Below are 26,616 nucleotides of genomic sequence, written 5' to 3'. Positions count from 1 at the left end.
AAAATTAGTATGCTTAAAATTAGTATATGCCTATTAGTCATTCAGAAATCATAATGAACTGTAAATGGATTTGCATAATAGATGAAGCATTTTTCAAAGAGAGCTGCCTGTGCAATGATTTGAATCACATGAAGCGGCTGGAAAAGAGTCCAACACATTCCAAGTGTTCAGTGGATGTGGAAATGATGTGACCAAAGATTAAAGCAAGAAATGTGAACTGAACAGTCTACATGTTAGACTTAACTACATGTGTTTACAAAATGCATTGTAACTAAAATATTAAATCAGGTATGAATTTTTACACTTGAAAAAGAAGCCACACAATGTGGATTTTTTTTTTAAACTTTGTATCATGGCCTTTATTATGAATGTTTTTGCCCCAACCGACTATGGCTGATATGAAAAATGTATATAAAAACAAAACAATGAAAAAAGTTTATTTAAAAAAAATCAAGCGATGCATTTATGATCCTAAAAGCTGCAATGATAGCACAATTTAAAGCCAAAACAAGGTGTCATTCGTAAAGATGCCAACAAGAGTCCATGTACTAATGCAAATAAATATGTATACAAAATCTGATCAGTTCATAAATATACAATATATATTGTTTATTCAAGTTGCTACATATAGGTATTTTTCATATTTATTACAGTACAGACATTTATGTCACCAAAATACACTAAAAGAGACTAGCAATGCACAGCTGTTTGGTCATGACTTTCAGATACCAGCTGGAGGCATCTCACAAACCTGCAAGATGAGGAGTAGCAACTACACATGAATTCTTCAAGTCTAATTAACCAAATTGCCTGTTAAATAAACCATCATTATTTGAAACTTAAACCATTAAAGGTCCTATGTTCTGAAGTTTTAGCAATAAAAACCTATAGTCTTGTATTTAATACAGTGGACAGCAAACTGTACTGATTTCGAGGATAATCATCACATTCTGGTACATGGTAATAATAAAATATGGTTTTGCCAGAATTAATTATGCTGTTTTTCAGGAAGAAAAGAGTTCAAAGAAAAATAAAAAACTGTAAGGAACTGTAACAAAAGTTACCAAACTAACTGGTAAACAGAAGGATAACATACTGATTTGTTAAGACATTTATAAGGTATTTTGCTCCCAAAGAGTGGTAACATAAGTCCAGCTTATGCCACTGCTCAACATGTAAACTACAGTAGATGCTCAATTAAGATTTGTCAAATATTCAAGAATATCTATTAAAGGGGTTACCAAGACGGATGCGACCAAACATGAAAGTATAAAATATTTGCAAACAATTTTCGCACCAAAAATATTCACAGAGTCTAATGCCAATTTTCTCAAACCTGTTCAACTCTTAAACTATTTGGCATCTGAAAATTAAACAGAAAAGCAACTAAATAATAAAAAAGTGATAATCACATCAATATATTTCTGACTCTGTATGAAGTATTTAATTTTGAATGCACCTTTCTTCTCGCGCGCCTTTTTTGACTTGGTGTGAGGAGGCCTCAAGACTATTTTAGAGTTCAAGATCTCAATATTTTAGGTCAACAGTCCTTTTTAAGTCCTTTGAAATTGTGGATTTAATGACTGTGGGCTAAATTGTATAAATAGCTGTATCAGAGATTTACAGTTCATTTCGGAGTTCAGGCCTAAGCTTGTTTGTGTGTATGAGGTGTGAGAGAATATGAGCTCTATGTGTGAGATCTTATTTTCTTTTAGGGGGTCTCTATGATGTGATTTTTTTTAGTATTCTTCATAGCTACATAGACATATTTAGATATATAGATATAAACAAACAGGTATGCAACACATTCACTGCTGTTATAGTACATTAAAACGCATGAGTTCATTAAACTCTGTATATAATTAAATGACTGTTAACCTGAAACATATTAGTTAAAAATAGTAATTTAGAATACATACATCTTATAATCTATTTTATTCTCTGAAAATATATATATCTATATATCTCAGGGTGAAGTGGAGATGATTTGATTACCTTTATATTTTGTTTTGAAAATGTAAATACATTACAATAACATCCCAATAATACATACACAGAGTGTGAAGAAAAAAAAAAGCTCCTTGTAAAAACCAGTTTACAGTCAAGCGTGGCACTAAATCTATGACAGCCAACACACTGATCACTCAGTTTCAGTTCTGAGCTGTGACAGATGCCTCATTATTTGCTGAACAATATAGGGATGCACCAATATCATTTTTAAATGCAGTATAATAATTGTACTTTTAAATAATGCTATAATTATATTTATATATATATCTCCAATCAAATACTATTTTGCCCTGCTGTCATTGTTTGTGTGGCAGCATTTATGCTACAAAGGATGCATTATTTCAGTGTTTTTTGTTTTTTTCCCCGCTAATTTCGAACACAGTATTGGACCGGTGCATGCCTAGAACAAGGTGTAATTTTGCATCAGATATTGCAACATGTTGCACTGGAGGCTGTGGGGTGTGTTGGCTGCCACTCAGACAAGTGTTCCAGGTGAAGGAGGCTCAGAGCCCGACTCTTTCTGAGTGCCCCCCTCTGTGGGAAAAGGCTCTGGGTAGAGAGAGAGCTCCACGGACCTGCCATGATGAAAAACAGTCATCATCAGAAAACATGTAACTAATTCGAATGAACTAATTAAAAAAACTATTAAATCCAAACCATTGTGTTAAATATATATTTAAAGCTGCAGTCCATAAGTTTTGCCTCTTTGTCGCCATCTCTGTTTGAAAACCTGCAATTGCAGTTATTTGCGGAATTATCTTCTTTGCGTGGGTTGTGCCCCGCCACGGCTCCAGTGTGGATTAATCTAATGTGTGGATACTGCACTTTGTATTCACAGATTCTATCTTGAAAGTATGACCCAAATAAGAGTTTTCACTGGAGGATGTCATCTGAACAAGTATGTAACAATTGCCACTTTTGTTCTGATCAAATGAGGAAAAAAGAATAACAATAAATTGCGCTATCAGTGGTAATTAAATAATTTGATTCGGTTAGCTCATATCACATCAAACTGTGCCAATTATTATTATTGTTATACTTTGCTTTCAAATTGTTGATATTAATAACATCAACATTGCGTGAGTGCGTGCATGTATTTAGGGTGTATTATTCTGGATTACAATCTGCCATTTATTCCAGCTGCTGTGAGAAATGGCTATAAGCGATCCGTCTCCTGCACATCCTCACGTGCAATATAGCATACTAGCATACTAACTTCTTTATGTTTACAGACATGACGTAATGACGCAGCGCCATGTTCGAATTGCTCATGAAAACCTACCCGTGCCACTCAAATTAGAAAACTTTATTACAAGCTTACCATTGTGAATCGAGCTAAAGTAAGGCAATAGTTTTGAACACTGGCTGGTTATGTACTTGCTCAAAAATAGATTTTGGATCATTTTTAAACAAAGAAGTTATGGACTGCAGCTTTAAGGTTCTGAGTCAGTAAGATTTTTTTAGGATGCATTAAAAAAAATGTATTAAATGATTTAAAAATTGACAGTAAAAACATTTACATTGTTACAAAAAAAATCTATTTCAAATAAATGATGTTCTTTTGAACTTATTAAAGAACAAACGTATCACTATTTCCACAAAAATAGTAAGCATCACAACTATTTAACATTGATAATAATAAGAAATGTTTCCTGAGCAGCAAATCAGCTTATGAAAATCTGATGAAAATCCAGCTTTGCCATCACAGAAATAAATTACATTTTAAACTACATTAAAATAGAAAAGAATTCTTGTATATTGTAATAACATTTCACTCTATTACTGCTTTTGCTGTATTTTTGATCAAATAAATGCTGCCCTTGTGAGCACAAGATCACTCTAACACAAAAACTAACATCCAAACTTCTTGAGAACTGACAAGCAGCCGAGCAAGAAGTAATATTATAATTTGTAGGTTTATTATTATTAATATTATTATTATTAGTAGTAGTAGTACTACTACTATTTCTACTACTACTAATATAAGATCATAAATAGCAATTTCCATTACTTTTCCAGTCTCCTTTAATATTTTCAAGATTTACATAATCATGGAAAAGTTAAATAAAAATGTGAAAAAAACTCACCTGGCATGCAAGGGATGCCCATGAAATGAAGCTGACTGAGGTATTTGACGGTGCACAGAGTACAGTGGGTCAGCTGTAACGGACTGAGGCTGGTGCACCAGGTGGTGAGTATGTGAATGGCGCATGGTGAGTCCATCGTGACCTTTGGCCATTGTGGAATAACCTAAGGCGTTCCTCAGATACCAGTCCCGGAGCCCTTCCAGAGCCAGTGCCTTGTGCAGACTGCGGGTGGAGTCCTCAGGAGTGGGCAGAGAGAACTGAGGTGGTCTGCGGCCGAAAGCTGCAGCAGTGGACAGCTCTGTGTGGTGAGGGAGCAGGTTAGGAATAGAAGAAGTTGTGGATCCAGCAGAGGGATGTGATGGATCATACGCAGAGAACAACACGGCATCCTGTGAGTGCTGCTGTAAAGGGATGAAGGGTCCACAGGACTTTGTGCGTGTCACTTTGACCCGACGGGGTTCGGCCTCTTGACCCTGCAGCAGCATGGGGCTGTAAAAAGGTGGGGCGGCAGCCAGATGTAACTGCGAATGAGAAAAACCATTGTAGTGTGGAGGGGTGCCTGATGGAGGAGTGGAGAAGTCCGGCCAGATTCGTCCTGCTGACTGGTTCTGTTGAGCCTGGACGGGCCCCTTTTGCTGTTTGCCCCAAATGTAGTCCATCAAAATCTCATTGTAACCCATGCCACTGCTTTGGCCGCCCAGAGAGGAACGCATTCGACCCTGGTCTTTAAATCCCATCATCTGTCTGTCTGGGCTGCCTTGATAGATCTGACGGAGCTTCCCATCTGTGAGGGACTCTGAGCTCTTGTATGGTCCAGCTCGGGGTGGCATGCCGTTGCGGGAAGGACCGGGTTCAGGGAGACTCGAGCGGTCGAGTAGCGCCTCAGAGCTGTTGCTACGACGGGCGCGGGAGCTGTACGGGCAGCTGCGGCGCTCAGAAGAGGAGCCCTCCAAAGATGCCAACGGGACAAACTGAGGAACATCTGGACTACCACACCACTGCTTTAGTGCAATACCAAAAGACATCTCCGGCCTAGCAGGAGGAGAAGACACTAACAAGTTATTATGCTTTAAATTGATCAAAAGTGACAGTAAAGACTTATAATATTACTTTTGAATAATTTTCAATGAAGTTCTTTAAAGAATCCTATAAAAGAGTTTCATGGTTACCACAAAAATTAAGCAGCACAACTGTTTTCATCATTGATAAGAAATGTTTCTTGAGCACCAAATCAGCATATTAGAATGATTTCTGAAAGATCACAAGACACTGAAGACTGGAGTAATTACTTTTCATTGCCATCACAGGATTAATAATATGCAATATTTCACAATATTACTGTTTTTGTTGTATTTTTGATAAAATAAATGTAGCCTTGTTGAGCATAATATTTGAGATTAACGTTTCTAAAAAAATTTATAATGTTGAGCATAATATACCCCAAACTTGTGAATGTAGTGTACTATGTCTATGAATAATATAGAGTATTTATTTTTTAGCATAGCAACAAGTTAATATCAAACTATATTAGAGTATTTTGTGCAGATTGTGCTATTTTGTGCTGCTGCCCATGTAAGTGTGCAAGTAAATTTAAATGTAAGTTTGGATGCTGCCTTAAAAGGCAGATGCCTATGTAGGCAGTAGGAAGCTCCCTAGCCATAGTGTACATATAGCAGAAGAAATGGTCTATAAATAAAAGAGCCATTACCTCACATGGACGCTCATTGGTGCAGTACGGGACAACAGCGGTGTGGCTGGAACACTTCTGCCCTCCACATTGGATGCACTTCTTGGGAGTGAGTGACTCGGGCTGGATCAACATCCACAAATTCATAAGTTATCATTATAGCGTAAACCTCACGCATATCAGCTTGCGGAAACATCTTGTCCTCCCCCTCTGCTCACCTCACAGAGCTTGATGCTGAGTTGCGGCGAGTCCTCATCTCGTAGTAGATCTCCACAGGTGACAGCTTCCTACAGAGCCTACTGTCAGGACTGCCTGGGGCCAGCCGGGGGTGAGACAAGGAGCGATGCTCAGGTGCCACACTGGGAGACGAATCCTCTGTGAACCACAGATGACAGGGTTGTATATCAAAGTTACAGCCTGTCATAAACAGGCCAGTGTGGTAAAACAAATTACTGAGTAATTATTGAGAAAAAACTAGTATTGAGATGTACTTTCTTTGTTTCATAATGTTAAGACTCCTCACCATTGTCATGTGATGTTGAGTCTGACATTGAACTGCTCTCTGACTTCAGAGTTTCCTCTAAAAATTAAAAAAATGAGAATAAAAAATAAAAAGAAATTCCAGTTTTTCTATGGTCTATAATAAATATATTATTATTACCTAAAAAGATATATATATAAAAAATGTGTGTGTGTGTGTGTGTATATATATATATATATATATATATATATATATATATATATATATATATTATATATATATATATATATATATATATATATTATATATATATATATATATATATAAATATATAAATAATCAGATGAAACACTTTCTTGACAATTGTTTACACTACTGTATAAAAGTCTGGGGTCGTAAAAATTTTTTCAGTGTTTTTGAAAGAAGTCTCTTATGCTCACAAAGGTTGCATTTATTTAATAAAAAAAATACAGTAAAAGCAGTTATACTGTAAAATATTATTACAATTTGAAATAAATGTTTTCTATTTTATTGAAACACTCCAGCCTTCAGTGTCACACGATCCTTCAGAAATCAGTGTTTTCAACAATTTTTTCTCATTTATTACTCAATACATTTTTTCAAAATAAATTTATTAAAAGAGTCATGATTTGAGAAATCAACTTTTACTACAGCTTTTGAAATATAAGAGGCCATCTTACTAAATGAATATCCTGTAAGTTTCAGAACTGAAAATGTCCTTGTTTCTGAAATAAAAGCTTTTATTGACGCCCCAGTGAACGCCAGATCCTGGAATGTGCCTACCTATGACGTAATAGATAGGTGAAACACCGCCTCCACAGAAGAATATCAACGCCTAATTCTATAGCCCCGCCCACTGATTCACGCATGACATAGTAGGGAAATAACATAAGTGGATAAACTGGATCAAGCAACCAAGCAATAAACATACCGTTGAAGATTGCAAAATATTGGAAGAACACAATCGCTGCATAACCTTCCTTTAGATTCAAATATTAGGAATGCCTGGTTGAACTTTATTTTTAATGAAGTTTCAGCTCACGTGAGTAAAACACTGAGCATTTGTTCGCTTCACTTCACCGCAGATTCCTTTGATAACAAGACACAAGTGGACACTGGATTTGCAGAGAGATTAAAAAGCAATGCAGTGCTGTCTATATTGGATAAGAGAGGTGTTGTGCATCTGTATTATGTGAGTAAAAAATATTTGTACTGTGTGTCACTATTGCTTTGTTAGAGATCGCTTGATATGTCCTGATTATGTGTACGTGTCTAACCAAAGTCACAGAATGCTCAAACTATGAAGGACGCAGCTTGATAAACAGACATACAGAAAGTTAGTTTTCTGTGCAAAACTATTATCCAGTCATAGCAGTGGGCGTTTACTTCCAAGTCTTCAATGCGGTACGCCCTTGAAAACAGAGTATTTCTCAAGCCGGCCTCAAAACCAGGCTATTATTAATTCTTAATTTTGATTATTTTGAATGTAAAAATCACGCGAACATCATAAGTGGACCTCAGACACCAGTATAAAATAATAAAAAAGCCTGTTCAAGACCCCTTTAATGCTGTAGATGTCTTTTCTCTCACTTTAATCTAATGCATCCATGCTGAATAAAAGTATTGATTTCTTTTTCTTTTTTTTTAAGTTACCGACCCCAAACTTTCAAGCAGTAGTGTAAAAGGCCAGCAGTTTATTTTTTTTTTTATCTAAATTCTCTGTGCAAGCTTTTTGTTTAAAACACATAATCAAGTTATGTTTATGTCAAATTGTGTAGTTTTTAAGCATGTGTAAATTTTTTTTTTAATGAGGTGGAATGGGTCTTTTAATATGAGGTTAATTTAGTGAGTTACTATGCACTTCCTGTTGTTACATAATTACCAATGCTTACCAGAAATAGTTTTGCACTTTTGTGTGTGTATGTTACCTGTGTGGCATCCCCGATGAACAGTCCTCTTACTGTGCAATGCATTTTTATCAGAATCGATGCTCCGGCGCAGGGCACCACTGAAGAGAGCCTTCATCTGCCGTCGCTGACCTGGGTCATCCTATATGGAAGACAGATATGGCTGTTATTGTATAAAACTGTTAGGATAATCCTTCAATTAGCTTTCAGAAAATGACTCACCTCTCCTTTTGAGGTAACACCAGCTCGGCGCTGAACAAAGGGAGGTCTTTCCCCTTCTTCTAAAGGAAAATCCTGTGGAAGCTTTCCAGTGAGCTCCTGTACAGACATTTAAATCTTTTACTTTTGAATCACTGCACTGGGAAGTGTCATGCTGGTTGTAATTCGTTAGAACAGATGGTTCTAATAAGTATGCCTGTTACTTTCTTTTGAAAAACACAACTTAATAACAAACAGTTCTTCACATTAATGCAAATCCTAAAATCAACACTCACACATCGAATAAGAGCATTCACTTTCAGAGCAAAGAGAAAGAAAAAAACAATAAATCATGTAGACTTTGGGAAACAGCTGGGTGCACATTTCCTTCACTGCTGAAGTCAGCATGTGTTTTTGTTTTTTTTTGGAGAGAGAACATTATTTTATAGTGACTGCCCAAAAGTAAAATACTGCTTTAAAGATTAATTAAATTTCTCACCGCCTCCAGAAGACACACTTGTCGCAGTTCTCCGAGTCGACTGTTCAAAAGGCTCTGCAGACTCTGCTTTCGCTCCTGCAGTTCTGAGATTCGCTCCGCTTGCAGCTTGCTGTCCTGACAGCCCTGGACATCTGTGCATGCGCATGATGTGCATGAGACAGAAAGCCAAAGTTTAAATTAGATTTACACTTTCGTTTTTCCACACACTTGTTATTTTTGATCAAATAAATGCCACTTTGGTGAGCATAAGAGGCAAAAACGGTGCAAATGGTATGACTGAGCACGCGAAATTCAACATCCTTTATTGACCAACACAAAAATCAATAGTATATATTGTGCTTCCATACTCCATTATCAATATGGAAATAATCAGGCTCACCTGGAGCCCCTAAGCCCATGGCAGTGATGAGGCGACCTTTGACCTCCATTGAATGGATTTGAGGAAGTCTTGTTAAGTCTTTAGCTCCCAATTACCCTCAGCTTCTGCAGACAAAGAAGAATTTAGATCTAATTAATAAGGTATAATTTGAGCTACAAGTGAACTGAGACTGATTTAAGAGCCTCCTATCACCTTGTAGTTTGAGTCACGTGAGGCATGTCATTCAGTGTTGGGGTCCACAATACTGTAGTATCCTAATGGCCTGCAGGGGGAGCCACTGTGCGACTTCTCAATTTACTGCTGAGCCCTTAGTAGTAAGGAAAAAAAAACATATATGCTTGTTATACACACGCTGAAAACTTCCATTTGTTCCTGCTGGCAGTAACACAGTCCTTCAAAAAAAAAAAAAGGATGGAAAAAAAAAAAAAAAAAAATCGCTTCAATACTTAATTTGCTGTTGTGTCTCTAAATAATTTATTAAACAATTACCTCTCTTCTTTCTGGAAATTACGTCATGTCAGGGTAACATGACTGAAGGTGTGAAAGTGAGAGCCCATATCAGGTCATTGTGGCTACCCAGGTTACCCACAAAGTGATTCAAATCTGGGTTTGCAGACTACTGACTATAATAAAAATACGGTGTATTTTATGCCTTTTAATGTCAACAATTTCACCTATATTGTGTTGGCTAGGGTAAAATTACATTTCTAAAATGCATAAAGGGATAGTTAACCCAAAAATGAAAATTCTGTCATTAATTACTCATCTTCATGTCATTCCAAACCCATCAGACCTTTGTTCATCTTTGGGACATAAATTAAGATATTTTGGATGAAAGCAAAGATAGACAGCGATGCATCCTGCGTCAGCAGCACCACACACATGCGCTGAGGTACTCTCATTAACGGGCATCGAAGACTGATACGGAAGAGAAGAAATTGTTGAATAAAGTCGTTATTTTTGTTTCCTTTGTACACAAAAAGTAGCTTCATAAAATTATGATTTAACCACTGATGTCACATGGATTATTTTAATGATGTCTTTACTATCTTTCAGGGCCTTGAACTTGGTAGTTGTGTTGCTGTCTATGCAGGGTTAGAAAGCTCTCGGATTTAATTTGTGTTCTGAAGATGAACGAAGGTCTTATGGTTTTGGAACGACATGAGGATGAGTAATTAATTACAGAATTATCATTTTTGGGTGAACTATCCCTTTAAGATCACTAATGAAAATTATTTACTGGCATAAATTATTAACCATTAATAATATTATTAATATTAATTATTTATATTTTTTATTGAAATAATTTAACAACCATGCATACTGATATCCATTTAAAATCACCCTGGATGCATTTTACTTATGCAAAAAAATAAATAAAAAAATAATAAAATAAATACAATACATAAAATAATAATAATAAAACGGTAACTGTTGCAAAACTGTTTAATGACTCATACTTGTAGTATAAAGCCTGCTGGCAAAACTTGGAGAGAACAAGCAGGTGGTGTTTTTGTTTGTGAGGAAGTGGCATTGATCGTGTGGTATGATGGGTGGCTGGGAATGCATCCCAAAAACCAAACAAACAAAAAAAAAGACTTAAAACCACCATGTGCCCGGTAAACAGACAACATTGAACAGTAAGTGTAAGTAGGAGTGTAAATAAATGAGGCAAAATATTCAAAACAAGAAGCTCTCAGTATTCATATAGGAGCAATTGAACAGATAAGATTCTTATAAACACTACAAGCACATCTGGTGGACACATGCTAACAGATATCACACACCACAACTCTTGTAGAGACCTGGCAAAGAGCATGATGGGAGGAGAGATGGGAGGATAGATGCTCAAGATCAAAACCCAACTCGGAGGGAAGGATGAGAGAGATATAAACAAGGGATTTATGGGAATTTGGATATAAACAAGGGATTTATGGCAAAAAAGTGTGAGAGAGGGAAAAGCACGCCACAACACATACAAAACTCAATGAAAAAATCCTTACATGCGATTATCGAGCATAGTTAAATATATCTCTGAAAAATAACATTTTAATAATAATAATTCCACATTTTTCCCAGTGTTTATTCCATGTGGTGATAAATCACATTTATGCTGTTGTTTATGCATTTACAAAACTGTCAGTTTTCATATTCTTGGGCCTGTGTACGGTAATAATAATAAAGTTCAGTGTGTAATTTTAAGGACATTTTTGTTACTTTTGTACAGTGTATGGTCGCAAGTTCTTTCAAATGTAAAACCTGGCTCCTGAAGCAAAGCCAGTTGAGAAATACTGCCTCAAAGGGTTAAATCTGACAAAAATGTAAAACTTTCACAACAGGAGTTGTTAAGCTGAATGAGAGTCTCAGACACAATTCACTTTCAGACACCATTCACTTTACATTCAGGGGAAAAATGCCATCAAAATGAATGGTGAATGTGGCTGTAAACTTGTGCCCAACATTTTATTTGGTGAAGAAACAGTTATACAAAGAACTAGTTATACATTGATCAAACAACTTATGAAAACAATTTAGAATTTAAAAATCAATTTCATGTCTATAAAGTGGGCAGTTTCACCATTTGTCTTTGATAGATGACTAGGTCTGCTTAAAACGACTGATTTGAATCTGACTGTTTCTGTTTACAATCATCATACAACAAAACATGCAGTGTGTGAAATGACGTGTTAATGACAGCTGTAGCAGGTGTGACTGCATACACAGCTGTGACTCCAATCCTTTCAGGAACATCCATATCCGTCAAAATCAGCATAAAAACACAAAATCAACTTTTATTTGTTTCTGAAAAAACGATGCGATTATAAATGATCCGCTAAATGGCTGTGATCTTCATTTTACAGATGTTATTGCCATCAACTAAATAGAATACACGAGTCAAAAGAGGGCACAATTCTTTTATAATCTCTATAAAATTTTGAAAGCAATTAGGCTTAAGTTTATAACGAATTACACTCTTGAGCGGCTGGAAAAACATTTTGCTTTAGTAAGTAAGTTAGCTTCAAGGACTTACCTTGACAAAATTCACTGAGAAGATATCCACAAAAGGACAGAAAAAGCAGGCTTATTTCATTGCATGCCCGATTTCATTAACGTGTTCCGCTTGACGTGGTCTCTTATGCACGAACCCAAAAGTTCTTTGCGTTTCTTCTGTTGCGGACGTTGCAACTCAAGCAAGTAATTTCTACGAGCCCTTAAGGGAACAAGGGCGAAACCATCTACACGAGCTGACGGGGGTTAGCTATTGATAAAATGCATACAAAACATTAAACATTAACAGTTTTAAAGGAATTATAAGATCTTTCCAGACAATTCGGCTTTATATAAACCACATAAAATCGCATTCATGTCCAAATTGGCGATATAAGTCCAGGTTATCCCGCAACTTATTTCAATAGTTTCGTCTGAAGAGCGGACAGGTGAGGCTGTGGCGTCCGTAACAACCATATGGTTTCTAACTTAAAAATCGCAGCCAGGAATGATTTACTCTGATTGCAGTACTTGGACATTTATGGTCAACAACTTTTTTTTTTTTTCTTTTTTTTTTTAAAGTATACGAGGTTTATCTAACACACGCGTTAAGTTAGTTGCAAAGGTAGTTGTAGGGAGTCTCTTTAAACATTGTATATTTAAAGGGACAGTACACCCAATTTATTTTTTGTAAAAAATAATTGATAATCCTATCATTATTAACTTAAAATCGCGTGGTTCCAAACATGTATGATTTTCTTTTTTCTGCAGAACACAAAACAATTAGCTGGAAAAAAAATGCAAGGAAAAAGAAACGTGAATAATGACTGAAGATGCCAAAATCACCATGAAGGTTTAATTAAAATAGTCCATTAAATGTACTGATTGGGTTTAGAATAATTCTAAAACAGTGATGCACATAATTTTATTTATACTTTTTAGTAATTTTGCATTCTTTTAAAAGCTGAACCTTTTTGGTCCATTCATTCTCATTAAATAAAAAAAGTGATCAGTACAATTCATGATTTCTCATTTTGTCTTCCACTGCTGAAAGTATGTCATGGGTTTTGAACAACATGAGGGCGAGTAAATGACGACTGAATTTTTGAACTATTCCTTTAAGTCAATAGTCATGTGGTCAAACAAATGTAAACTGTGAGCAGTGCTTAATCAGCAAGTTACTGACCTCTGCATGCAGCATTCCTCTCAACTTTCTTCTGTGCTTAGGAAAAACAGCTGTGACAACAGTGCAGGTAATTATTTTGTTTTAAAACGGATTTATAGTATTTAAGCTTTAAAACGATCAAGCATTATGTGATTCAGTGCCAAGTTAGTGAGTTTTTAGGTGAAAAGAGTCAACCAAAGAAAATCTGGAACATAAAATGTGTTTACATTGAAATTAATGTGAAATTGCCACCTCATAAAATACCAGTAGTTATGTTTTAACATGAGATTGGGTTGGAGTTTCTGAGGGATGCTACAACACTATCATACTCAATAGCATGAGCAGGATGACACCGACAGACTATGAACAGGCAGCTTAGAAATTTATGACACACTTTTCCTGCACATGACAGCATGGTGAATTGGCATAGCAGAGGGATCTGACGCTATTTGCAACCTTGAGACCTTATTGTAGAAATTGGAGGGGCTGAGATTAGCGCTTGGGGGAGAAGTGCTTTCTCAAAGCAGACAAAGGCAATTCCAAGGACCTGTCATGACCTGTCTCTCATTTGCACTGGCCTGTTTTAGCACACCAATAGGACTCTGGCACACAAAGAAACGGAGGATTACTGCTTGGAGATTATGCTGCTTCTCGCTTTCTGTCTTGCTCTGGCCATTGCGTCACGTCTGAGTTCAAAATACCACAGAGATGCAATGAAGAGTGTTTCTGGGTCACCAACAAAATTATTTGAGCATCATCTAATGAGCCATGCTGCGAGTGTAATCATGCATTTTGTAAGTAAACAAAAAGACATAATTGAGGACACATTTGAATTGAGATGAAGTGTTGATAGTCTCCAAAGCAATTTGACTGTAATTATTAACAACTGTAGGTCAGGAAATATAAAATAAGTGTACAAGTAAGTGTATTGCACTTAATGAGCATAAACACTGCAGGTGGGGTCTTTTTATTAATTTATGACTGATCAGTGTAACCCTATAGCAGTGATCTGTGAACAAAGTTGTCAAAAGTAATCTCAAAGACCATTAGTAAAGGGCAAAACTGATAAAGAGGACCGTGCTCCATATAATAATATATAGCTCATTCTTCTGAGGCACGAACCAAGAGTGACCAGCAGTGACCCTCCCTCCTTATATCTGATTCTCAAGAACAACCAGCTGCTGTCCTGCCAAACGCTTTGATCTCTGCAGATCAGGTTATAGGGGTCAAACTGCAACCACTTTTAATTTGTTCATGAAGTGACCAGTAATGCACTAAAGAACATCAGAGCCTTACAAAACACAACAAAAAGCTAAATCTCTCCTAGAATAGTTGAATGGCGGCTTAAAGGTATGCTGTTTCTGCCTGAGTAATTGCTCAACTCCTCTGTATTGTCCACCCAAAGACGAAATTCTTTCCTCCATGTTTTCTTTACTACTGGATAAACAAAGACAAAACAGACAGTCAGCAACAAAGCTGACCACAGCTTGGCAACACTGTGGTAAATCCCTCTGTGAAAACATGTACATTTCACAGCCTAGCCAGGGTGGAGACCCTGTCCTGGGGTCAGACAGCATGGCAACTGGACAGATCACAGAAAGACACTTGTCTGGACACTAACACTCACACCCTGCACAACAGTTTGTGGTCATGACTCAAGTCTGTTAAGAGATGGTTGGTTCACCCAAAAATGAAAATTCTGTCATCATTCTCATGTCATTCCAAACCTGTATGTCTTTCTTTCTTCTGTGGAACATAACAAATAAGATATTTTGAAAAATGTCTCAGTGTTGTCTTTGTCAATACAATGAAAGTCAACGGGTTTTATCATCCCTTTAAGCAATTAGCTGTGGTCTCTATATATTATCACTTCCTATAATCATCTAAAATACTGCAAACTCAGAGACAGGGGTGAAAATATAACAAGCTAAACAGATGTTCCCTGAAATTCCCAGCACGAGTCTTTAGTGCCTGCTTGTGTGCATATGGTTACAACATCAAGCCACAATTGACTGAGTTTGAACTCTTTATTGCCAGTGCGTCCTGGATAGGAAGGAGCTAAAAATTAAGGCAAAATTTGACTGAGTTTGAACTCTTTATTGCCAGTGCAGAAATCGGATAGGAAGGAGCTTGAGTGACTCAGAGTCTAGACACTTCAAACCACACTCACCATCCTCAGCTAGCAGTGAACACAGTGGGACGTTATTGAGGGAGCTTCCATTATAGAAGTGCAGTTCGTTATGTGCCAAAATGTAAATGTCTTGTTTAAATGAATGGGCAAATTTGTTGCTTGTCATAGAAATTAAGCATTATGATATAGGCTGGATGAAAAAAAAAATCACATGATACGAATGCCACTCAAATGTTCCTTTGTCAAATGAGCGCTTTATGGCTGGATGCAGGTCAGTATTGTTCGTATTGCTCGTTTCTCACGCTGACTGTCATAGGAAGCGCGCGCATAAAGGCGCTTCCAACTGCGCTCGATCCCGATAAACACACACACAGAGAGAATTACAGTATTTAAGTATTCACGAAAACATAATCTGTTATGTCTTAAGTGAACGTTCGGGGAACTGTTGGAAAACATCTGATGTGTGACATTATATTAGATCCGTGCATTACAGTGGGTCTTAATATAATGTTAATCTAACGATAAAAGAAAAGAGTGAATCGCTTGCTGCTCTTGATTGAACTGCTTTTGTAATTTTACAAAACTAACATAAAAAGCTATATTGTGACTATAATATAGAAATTATTATTAAGAAAAGAAGTGATTTTGCTTTGGAACCTCCAGAAAACTTTAACTCGATTTTTCTCAGAACTGACTTTTAAAAATTTGTACTAAAAACCAAAATAAATGTAAATGAAACCTAAATATAAATCTTTAAAAGAAAAAAACTCTCAGTCAGGAATAAAAAAATAAATAAATAAAACATGGAAAAAATACTGAAACTTTTAAATATAAAATACAAATAAATAAATAAAATGCAATTCAAATGATGCAAAGGTGTTACTAAAAACAGATTTATTTATTTTTTATAGCTTGACAAAAATCATGACTAGCAGTTGACAACTGGAGATCAAGTTAGAGTTGATTGTTTGTGGGGAAAATAGGATGTTCAAGCACTCTTTCTTTCGTCTTTTAGTAGATTTATGGACAAAACAATTATTTAAGAATAATAAGACGATGGTGAACGACTTGGTGTTTGTTAAGTGAAGATTCAATGACTCACTTAAGACACACAAAATGAGTTCGTAATAGCATACTGCATACTAGAACAATTCATATCGTTATGAAATAAGAAAGTAACGAGAAATAGCAAGACTTTGCTATTTGGAATTTTGTTGTTGTTTTTTGTTGTTTTTGACTTGTGGCCTACTGGCGATGTAGCCTGCGTCACTGAACGAATCTTTTCAGTAACTGATTCAAATGATTCGAATCACTGAAATGAATCAAACTGAGACACGCCACGATACGTAGTAGGTTATCGCATTATTGATCAAGAGTGGCTTTTCCAAAAGAACACATGCATTTACACACGACACATTACTGTTAATCAATCCAAGCTGACAAATAACAGGTGTGACTGTTTTGCATCATTAATCCATCGCATAGCAACATGCCACGGAAAATCCCACTGAAAGACACACGCGACGCTTTCATCAGCAAGAACTACACGCTGGATGAATGAGACGCGAATAAGAGAATGTGAACGCTGGTTTTCAGTGACAGGATATTTTCATATAAACATTCAGCACAACACCAAAAAAGGTGTTTTAACAGGACAGCAGGCATATTACTCCTCATGCGTCCCTGTATTTTAGGAAGCATATTCGCTGTCTGCCATATGCAGCCCATATATAAATCTAGCGATATTCATATTTCATATATTACTCTCTTTACAGCTTGTCTGTGTGAGAAAACGCGACGTTTAAGAGACGATAACGTGAGAAAAGACCATGCACACGGACCTGCGATGCCAATTAATATTCATCTGCGGCTCTCCTCAGTCACATCTTGCAGATCACATCCTCCCCTTCACGCAAAACACATACAGGGTCCCTGCATCGCTCCGGAACGATTTATAACAACATCTCTCACAATTCAGCATTCACCCCAGGTATCCACTGTAAAGCGCTGTCACACCTCTGGAACAAGACTGGCACACAGAAGAGCAACACGCATCCACTTCCCCGATTAACTCTTTCAGTCTCGCCCATTTATATTGACCCAACTGACAAACTACACACACTGTGTCTGAACTGAGGTTTGCGTTGCTTTTCTAGTCTGTTTGCAACGAAATCAACTGGAAAAAATACAGGTCCACATTCCAGTGAACGAGTTTTCACGAGCAATTAATGAACTGTTTAGGTAATTAAATAGAGTTTTATGTTTCAAAATGTTTAAATATATTTTATTGTGTCTTAATAATGACATACTGAAAAACATTTTAATTTTAAATTCAACTTTGCACGAACTGAATGCAGAAGTGCAGTTATACTGTGTTATGGCGCCCCCTTTGGCGCATGTGTGTTTTGCATATTTAATCCATGATACCGCAGGAGAAAATTTACATGTGGATGCTGCAGCAACTGTGTGGTAAAGCGACTTCTCGCTAATCCAGCATCAGTGAGTCTTTTTTAATCTATCATTTAAATTATGCTATTGAATAAGGCAAAAAAAAAAATAGTGGAAAGAAAACATCCAAAATATATATTTATCTGTTTATTTTGTTGTACTTTATCTATTTATGCACGTTCATTACGATTATAATACCCAACAACTGTCCTCAAAAGGCAGTTTTCTCAAAATGTTTTTTTTTTCTCCTCATGCACACCTCTTCAGGATTACTTATGCCAAACATTACTCCCCATATCAACAAAATTAAAAGAATAATTTTCAACCTGGACTTATCCATTGTTTAAAATTCAGTTTGAAATGAATGTAAATTACATAATAAGATAATGCCTCATTTTGGATATTTAAGCATTTGAGAAAACTTGTTGTACAAAATGAAATGTACTTTGATAATTAACTGGCAAAGTATGGCAACATATATTGCCTTGAGCACAATGGCAGTCATCCAACAGATAATATGATTTATTAAATAAACAGAATTCAGATTATTTATATGAAAAGCTCATACAAAAATTCATAGTGTTTTGTAATGAAGGAAACAGAAATTACGAAAAGCAAAGGACGTTCATTTATATATACATATATAAAAAAAAACAACAACACACACACACACACACACACACACACAAAAAAAAAAAACCATTCTTACTATATTTTTATCTGATTTCTCTGCCACCACTTGCACTATGTACAAAATTGTCTATCCAAAATGAGAGCAGCCTCATCCCATATCATACAGCAAATATTAAATCTTTTAACAAACATGGATCTTCCATCTGATTAATGCATTCTGAAAAATCCCCCCTGAGAAGTACATAAGCATTAACACATATAAAGATATCATTGGTGTGAGGAATTAATCCACAATGGATGTGAAGCACTATTACAACTTTAGTGCAAGGCAAGATGTACAGTTAAACTGCTGAATGTTTCATTGTGTAAAACGTGCCCATTCATGATCTCCATTTATATGACCAGGATTCAATGTGCATCCTTAGTCACAGTAGGTACCAAATTGTGTCACATACTCTAGGGTCAAAAAACATCTTCATGTTCAGTGGTCACTCATTCAAGGGATAGTTCACACAAAAATGAAAACTGAGTCATTATTTACAGCCTGGTGCTGTTCATTTGTTGTCCAAAAAAAGAAAGAAGGGCATACGGCATTATAACAACACCAGTGCTGAACTAACCTGTTAATGTGGGAAGTGTTGTTAGTCCTTATTTGTGGTTTAAAGTAACCAAAAATTGACTCAGTCGTCAATGTAATGGTAGCATACTTCTACAAAATAATAATAATAATAATAATAATAATAGGTACTCTAATATTTTAATATTAGAGTATAAAGATATTCTAGAATAGTTCAAAATCAGAAATAGGAGATGTATTACTTTAAGACCAACTCCCTTGTGCTGAATAGTCTCTTTATACCTTGTAGAGCTTTGCATTTTTCACAGCATTCAGTTTCTGAAAAAACGAGGAAGTCACAGGTAGCCGCCCGCTCAGGAAACACAGGCTCTGACCCTTTTGTTGAATTTTTGTGCCCTGAGCCCTGGCAGACCGAGTACCTTTCTAGGTCCTCGAGGAGGGCAACAATCTCTTTAGTTGTGGTGAGACGAGACGGGTGGCTGTCGTAGAGTCTGTGAGTGGGAAGCAGAGGCTGTCCCTGGATGCTGATGTGGTAGTGGAAGCTGGGCTCAATATGAATAGTGGTGTCTGCCATAGTGGAGCGCTTGGAGCACTGCATCAGCTGTAACCGAGGGCCTTCCACCACAATGCAGAACCAGAGGACAGGAAGTACCATGCTACGAAGAGATCTCAGGAGAGGCATCAGTTCATGATTGATGTCGATGCCTTGGATCGTGGGGTCAGTGTCTGCCATGCTGAATATCTGAGTGATCTGCAAAAGGCAGAAATACATAGTCATTGATTTTCCAGTCTTTAAACTTCCATATCATACACCATATTCCTAAAACGGCTTCTTACCGACGGACAAGATACGTCCTCGTGTTGCTCTTCTTGACCTGCCGAATCTTGTGATCGATTCCCTTCTCTCAAACTCGCCCCAGCACAGTTTAATGGAACTGCCATAGGAAGAACCTCTGATCTCTATAAATAAATGGGTAGGGGAAATAAAGCAGGTTAATTAGACCAAGCAAACAAAGAAAAACAATTAATAGACTGATAATGTGTACCAGAACCAATGTTTAACAAAATGTATTTTTATTGGGCAGACCCAGAAACATACAGTATGTGATATTTATGAAGAAATGTATAAATATGCATGCACACTGTTTAAAACAAAAACTGATTGGTAGGTACAATCCGGAATTTATTTCTAATTCTTTCACCACCCAACCTAAGGGAAGACAGCCCCTCATATGAACTTACTGACTAACGTTTTATTTCACACTTACTAATCTTTGTTTGTTTTTATTTGTTTAAGCTTAAGACAGACAAGCATAAGGAGCTTACAGCAGACAGAAGGGCTCTGCTGCTGATACCACTGCCTTGAAGCCCATTTTCTTTGATCATGTCCACCTGTCCTATGTGCAGCTGAGGGCTCATTTCTCAAGAGACAGGGATGACAAACGAGATATGAACATATTTAGATAGGTCTGTTCAAATAACAAGAAACGGCAACAAACATTCTGGCAACCAAATAAGCTTGTGTATGACTAGGGACAATTGCTCTAGGATTCATTTTTGGAATCATCATGACTTGATTAATAATATATGGCTATTATATTAATTTTTATGGTGAGAACATACCCCAACTTTTCGTGGATTGTAGAGTGGGATGTTGTTCATCAAATAACTGTTAGCAACATCAGTATAACCATAAGCCTAAATCCACAAAAAAAAAAAAAAAAACCAGGAAAAAAAAAAATTACTGAACGCTAACAAGAAAAGGTAAAACATCCTTTAAGGACTTAAGGGCTGGAATACCTTTCCATTGTAACTGGGATGAAGGAGCCTGTCCCGATTCACCACCTGGGCAACACCGGGGGAAGCCTTTGGCACATACGCTTCAGCCTCATTATTGGAAACCTCGAAATTCCACAACTTTTTGGACCTGGGTCTACCACGTCCATATGTGTAACGGGGCCTTCTACGTGTAACCCAGCCCTGAGAAAAAAACATCTCCGCCTCATCCATGGGCAGCAAATGCTTCTGTTAAACACAAACATTGAGACAAGATTATAATTTTTTTTTGCACATCTAAATCATAAAGGATTTAACTGATGGTTTTTTTTTGCTTATGTTAATCATAAAGGTTTTGACTGTATTATTTTTTTTTTTTTAAAAGTGGAAAAATAAAAGTAACAGTACACATTTTCTTTTGTTAGATTAATTAGAAAAAACCAGCTTAGAAAAAGTCATTGACATTTTATTATTTGAAAATAATTTTAGTGAAAATTTTAATGGGTATTGTTGACAACTAAAGGTTTCAAAATAACGCACCTTACAACAACATTGCAATTCAAAAAAAAAAAACAACTAAAGATACGGTTGAAATTATATTTTGGAAGCCCACCATAGCCTCTCTTTGGCACTGTCGTAAACGGCATTTCTGTCTTTTTTTATTGCTGCCTCCAAACTTGGGTTTGTCCATGCAAAAATCACAGGTTCCACAGTCTGTACGGCGAACGCAGCCTTTACACGTCCCACATGAACGACGACGTACCTTTGGTACTCCCATCTGCAAATCAATAGAACAACAAAAAAAAATAACTATTTGAAGAGTAATTAAAGAAACTAAGTCTCTGATTAAATCTGCCTGTATTAAATATTTGCAGCTTAAGCCTGTAGAATGACAATTTCTTTAAAATGCAATATATCCCAACTAAGAAGAGAACAAATACTTTGTGGATCTCTTCAAACAATGTGAATATCTGTGATCAAGGCACTTGGATTAATGCTACTGCTGTGTAACGATGCAGTGTATTAAACTGGCTAGCTAGAACTCTACCTCATCCAGGCCACTGTCACCATCATTACCCCCAAAGAACACAGACAGATCCTCTGAGTCACTGCACTGCAGATAGGAGCTCTGCTTACAGGAGAACAACATTTAGATATAGTTGTTCTATAGCAATCCCTCGGATTACTTTGAGAGATCATTTATTAGACTGTTACCTGTGATTCCTCAAAATCGTCTGAGACTGAGGGCTGAAAAATAAAAGAAGAGGGAGACTAAATTATTAAAATGGTTTATGAGCATAATGAAGCACTGTGTGGCAAGTTTTCACCTGTGAAATATTTGAAGCAGTGCTTAGCGATCCAGCCATGTTGTAAAACTGCCACTCTGATGTCTGTGGATAAGATAAAGATGAGTAAAGATTAAAACTTTTATGATCATTAGACATTAAGAGTAACACAAAGTTACTGTTCAAAAGTTTGAGGTCAGTAAGATTTCTCTTTTTTTTTTTTTTTTTTTTTTTTTAAGTATTTTTTTATTTCAGCAAGGATCCATTAAATAAGACATTTCAATTGTATCAAAAGATTCCCATGTCAAATAAATGCTGTTCTTTTAAACTTTCTATTTACCAAAGAAAAAGTGTCATGGTTTTCACAAAAATGTTTTTAACATGATGATAATAAAAAAAATTCAAAGGAATAAATTACATTTAAAAATATATTGAAGTAGGAAGCTTATTTTAAATTACAATAATATTTCACAATATTGCTGTTTTTACTGTATTTTAGAGCATAAAAGTCTGGTTTTGATGAGCATTTAAAGACTTTAAAAACATTTTAAAAATCTTACCTACCCCAAACTTTTAAACATTTAATTACAATACTGTATATAAAGTATAAAGTATAAAGACATCAGTGGGTTGCAGTACAAAACTGTGGTTCTAACAAAACAATCAAATAGATCATAAAAACAACCTAAAAGTGCTTCGTTTGATATTTTATCATCCACTTCAGTGGCATTTATACTTTGCCAAAGGGTTCAAACACTTTCTGAGGCCACTGTATATTTGGAACATTGTAACAGTTTAGATTATATTCTATATTCTTTATATTCATATTTCCTTACATAACATAGAATATCATCTACTGGCTGAAAACATAAAAAATTACCTTTACAACCCTGTCCCTACGCTTAGGGTGCAAACACTTCCGTTTGCGACATTTAACGACTTTACGAGAGTGGATATTGAGTCGGAGGCGTAGCCGACCATTTCTGCAACTAACACATTTTCCACAGTCCACTGTATTTTGGCAAGCCCGGCATCGGCCACATGGAATCCGCTAAGAACAAAAAATACAAATAAATATGTTTTTATTTGTAAGGCAACACATAACATGCAGAAAAAAAAGGAAAACAAAATAATCGACAGCAATAACATGAAAACATACCTTTTTGTAGGGTTTTCTGCGTCTTAATATTGCTAAACCAACAGAAAAAAGTTAAAGAAATAAATAAATAAATAATCACCATGTTATCTGAAATACATTATTTAAAAGGAACAGCAATAGCCAAAAATACATTTCTGTTATTACAATTAAGCTGCTTAATTGCGGACACTGACAAAATGGAAAATAAATGACTGCTTTTTGACTTACTTGTGTTACCCTCTGGCCTGCAATTCTGGCACATAGTTTGTCCCTCTTCAAAAGTATAGGTATTATGACATTTTTCGCAGACACTGATGACAAACAAAAGGAACAGACTGAATGAAGAAATTCATTCACAAATGACTTTTTGGGATTTAGGCTATAGAGTAAAAAAAAAAAAAAAAAGGGCACTGCTTACCCAAACATTTTTTGTGGATCTCCACTGGCGCCATTGACGGGCCTATCTGGGGCCACAGACACTGAACTGCCCAAAGGAGGAGGATTTGAATTTGCAGAATCTTCAATCAAATCAACAATAGGGTGAGTAGCGGTACTTCGTAAAGCGGTATTTGTCTCAGGAGCAGTATAGGTACTGCATTTTGGCGTGATCACTGTATTGGCACCCTTTTGGATCGAATATGAGCTCAACTTCGGAGCTTTACTACAGCTGAGACTAGTTGAAGATCCTGGACTGCCGACCGCAGCACCTGCATCTGTTAATTCATTTGGAAAACTGGGTACAGAAGAGTGTGCCTGGGGAGAATCCAGTTTCCTTCTCTATGGATACCAGAATGTAGGCATTAGTGGGAAATATGTGAAGAAAGTGAACAAAAAATTGAAAAGAACATGCTGAACATTTCCTCACCTTTCTCCACGGAAGCCCTTCACCAAGAAACTGGCCCGTTTTAAAATTAAAATTTGTGAGGTCCACAGATTGGCTTACATGTTTCACAAGCTCAACCCTACTCCTTACTTTATGACCTCTTGGACTGAAAGGAAAAAAATGCAATTAATGAGAGATGCAAAATGAAAGTCCCACATAGTAATGCTTTAGCATTACATCATTTGCTCACCAATGGATCTTCTGCAGTGAATGGGTGCCGTCAGAATGAAAGTCATTAAAAACATCACAATAATCCACACGACTTCATCAGTTTATGTCTTGTGAAGTGAAAAGCTGCGTGTTCGTAATAAACAAATCCATCAACACATTTTTAACTTCAAACCGTTGCCTCTGGCTAAAATACGAGTCCTCTATTCATAATATTGCTTTTTTCCAGTGAACAAAGCCAGGAGAAAAGTCTTAATCAGGAGAGGAGGATGCACAGACCAAGCGCCGTTTACATGCAAAAACAAGTGTAAACAAATAGCTCGGTAGATTTTGATGTGAGAGGACAAAAGCAGATTGACTTTTTCACTGGAGATAGTGTTATTAAAGACTCATATTTTGGCCACAAGTGACAGTTTAAAGCTAAAATGCCTTACAAACACGCAGCTTTTAACTTGAACTTGATTACCGAGATGTTTTATCAGCTATTTGAACACTCATTCTGACGGCACCCATTCAACTGTAGAGGATCTATTAGTTAGCAAGTGCTGTAATGCTAAATTTGTCTAAATCTGTTCAGATGAAAAAAACAAACAAACTCAAGATACCTCATATAGTATGTATCACTGCGTCCTTCACTGGTGCCTGATCGACGAAAAACCTGTTTGCGTTTCCATCCTTCCCCTAACGATGGACAATCTTCCCAGCCTTCATCTGCCTCAAACTGTGTTCTCCTTCTAGGTCTCCTAGACAAAAAAAAAAACGTATCTGTTTTAGCTTAAACAATAAAGTAGTGAAGTGCGTAAAAGTTAAATGTATTCATTTTCTGTAACTCGTATATAAAAGTTTGCTGTGAGATGTCTAGTTAGTAGAATCCAGGTCATGTACATACCCAACACCTCTGCCACCTCTTTCTCCAGCGTTTTTCCTAACACTAATCACACTCAATTCACTCCCCAAAAGGCTCTCTATTTCTCCATCAGCGCTCTGGGAATCAACATCATCACAATCTTCTTCGAGCGGCTCCAACCAGTCACAAGGAGGTTTGTCGACATCTTTGGGAGGCTCACCTTCCGTCTCGGTCACAGCTCCTTCTTTGTTTTCTTCTGTGACACGGTCCTGAATGTCTGTGCTTGCTGTGGAGTCTTTGCTTTCCTGTGTGTTTGCATCTTTGACCTCGGTTGCTGGTTCTGCAGGTACCTCAGTTGCTACTTCCTCTGTTTCCATGTTAGTAAACCTCCCTGTTCTTCTTATTTCAGCTGCAAAAAGGAAATATGCAATAGTGGAGCTACACTCAGATACAATGTTTCAAGCAGCAAACAATCCTTGTTTAGCTCTTCTGTCTTTCAGCAATGAGAATAATCTACTTTTTTGTCTATCTGAAGCTCTTTCATCTTGATAAAGCTGAATTATTGGAATACTCTCTTTTCAATGTTATGTGTTCAGCTCAGACACCTGCAACTGAGTACAACAGTAAGCTTTCTGCCTATTGTTGCTTTCCCTGTAAGGACCAAACACTTTGTCTATTAAACCACGACTTTTGACGCGGAAAATGCTGTCTAGGTAGTCAGCACACAAGGTTTTGAGACGCAGCCTAACACATATTAGCGACAATACTTAGCGTAGGAGCTAAAGTGTTAGCAAGCGTGAAATGATAGTAAATAACACAATTATTGAGGTTTACCGAGACAGTTTGCGGTTTTTAACGGCCCTGTTAAAATAAAGTCATAAACACGGCCTCGCCATTTTTAACAACCTACCTGTAAACCCCTTAACAAGCCACACATTGATATATTTTAAATACTGAAACAGGAGAGGGACCGGAAGTGTTGTTGTAACCCGGAAACACGTGACTCAAGCTTTCTGAATAAATTAAAGCCCCCTGCTCACGTCACACAAAACTGGGTTACAATCTGATTTCAAATTACTTTATTAGCGTAAACATGCGAGTAAAAAGTTGAAAAATAACATGATTCTCTGAATTTCGTTTAGTAGATTTTGCTTTTCATAAATAGTATAGAATATTACAACTTATTCATTTTTCATACTTCCCACTTTATGTCTGATATATATAGGTCCCACTGTATGCATATCTTGAAAAACCGCTATAAATACCTACAGTCTATGATAAATACCTAGACGTGATAATAAAAAGGC

At 36.5% G+C, this 26,616-nt stretch overlaps 2 protein-coding genes across 8 annotated transcripts; both read right to left on the bottom strand.

Moving 5' to 3' along the window:
• Nucleotides 1-1,742: 1,742 nt before the first annotated feature.
• LOC109098513 (coiled-coil domain-containing protein 120-like) lies at nucleotides 1,743-15,463 on the bottom strand. Of its 2 annotated transcripts, XM_042766416.1 has the most exons (11): nucleotides 12,301-12,936; nucleotides 9,462-9,576; nucleotides 9,270-9,373; nucleotides 8,891-9,021; nucleotides 8,416-8,511; nucleotides 8,215-8,335; nucleotides 6,308-6,364; nucleotides 6,003-6,159; nucleotides 5,806-5,907; nucleotides 4,098-5,129; nucleotides 1,743-2,585 (listed from the first exon to the last, which is right to left on the bottom strand). In XM_042766416.1, the coding sequence occupies exons 3-11, from the start codon at nucleotides 9,316-9,318 to the stop codon at nucleotides 2,486-2,488; spliced, it is 1,845 nt and encodes a 614-aa protein (XP_042622350.1). In that variant the 5' UTR covers nucleotides 9,319-9,373; nucleotides 9,462-9,576; nucleotides 12,301-12,936; the 3' UTR covers nucleotides 1,743-2,485. The 2 variants fall into 2 exon arrangements, with proteins under 2 accessions (XP_042622350.1, XP_018967651.1); XM_019112106.2 differs by lacking the exon at nucleotides 6,308-6,364 and having other exon boundaries at nucleotides 12,301-15,463.
• Nucleotides 15,464-18,135: 2,672 nt separating this feature from the next.
• On the bottom strand, nucleotides 18,136-26,370 carry LOC109098514. Of its 6 annotated transcripts, none has more exons than XM_042766409.1 (17): nucleotides 26,220-26,370; nucleotides 25,352-25,718; nucleotides 25,068-25,205; nucleotides 24,277-24,400; nucleotides 23,830-24,188; nucleotides 23,640-23,722; nucleotides 23,433-23,470; nucleotides 23,154-23,324; nucleotides 22,316-22,378; nucleotides 22,203-22,235; nucleotides 22,036-22,116; nucleotides 21,601-21,765; nucleotides 21,012-21,236; nucleotides 20,835-20,909; nucleotides 20,538-20,630; nucleotides 20,049-20,171; nucleotides 18,136-19,962 (listed from the first exon to the last, which is right to left on the bottom strand). In XM_042766409.1, the coding sequence occupies exons 2-17, from the start codon at nucleotides 25,684-25,686 to the stop codon at nucleotides 19,450-19,452; spliced, it is 2,619 nt and encodes an 872-aa protein (XP_042622343.1). In that variant the 5' UTR covers nucleotides 25,687-25,718; nucleotides 26,220-26,370; the 3' UTR covers nucleotides 18,136-19,449. The 6 variants fall into 6 exon arrangements, with proteins under 6 accessions (XP_042622343.1, XP_042622347.1, XP_042622345.1 ...); XM_042766413.1 differs by having other exon boundaries at nucleotides 23,433-23,464; XM_042766411.1 differs by having other exon boundaries at nucleotides 26,144-26,241.
• Between the last annotated feature and the right edge of the window lie 246 nt (nucleotides 26,371-26,616).

This window comes from Cyprinus carpio, chromosome A11 (genome assembly GCF_018340385.1).
Source record: "Cyprinus carpio isolate SPL01 chromosome A11, ASM1834038v1, whole genome shotgun sequence".
NCBI lineage: Eukaryota > Metazoa > Chordata > Actinopteri > Cypriniformes > Cyprinidae > Cyprinus > Cyprinus carpio.
Note: the sequence above shows the minus strand (reverse complement) of the source record. Positions and strands in the feature narration are given on the sequence as shown.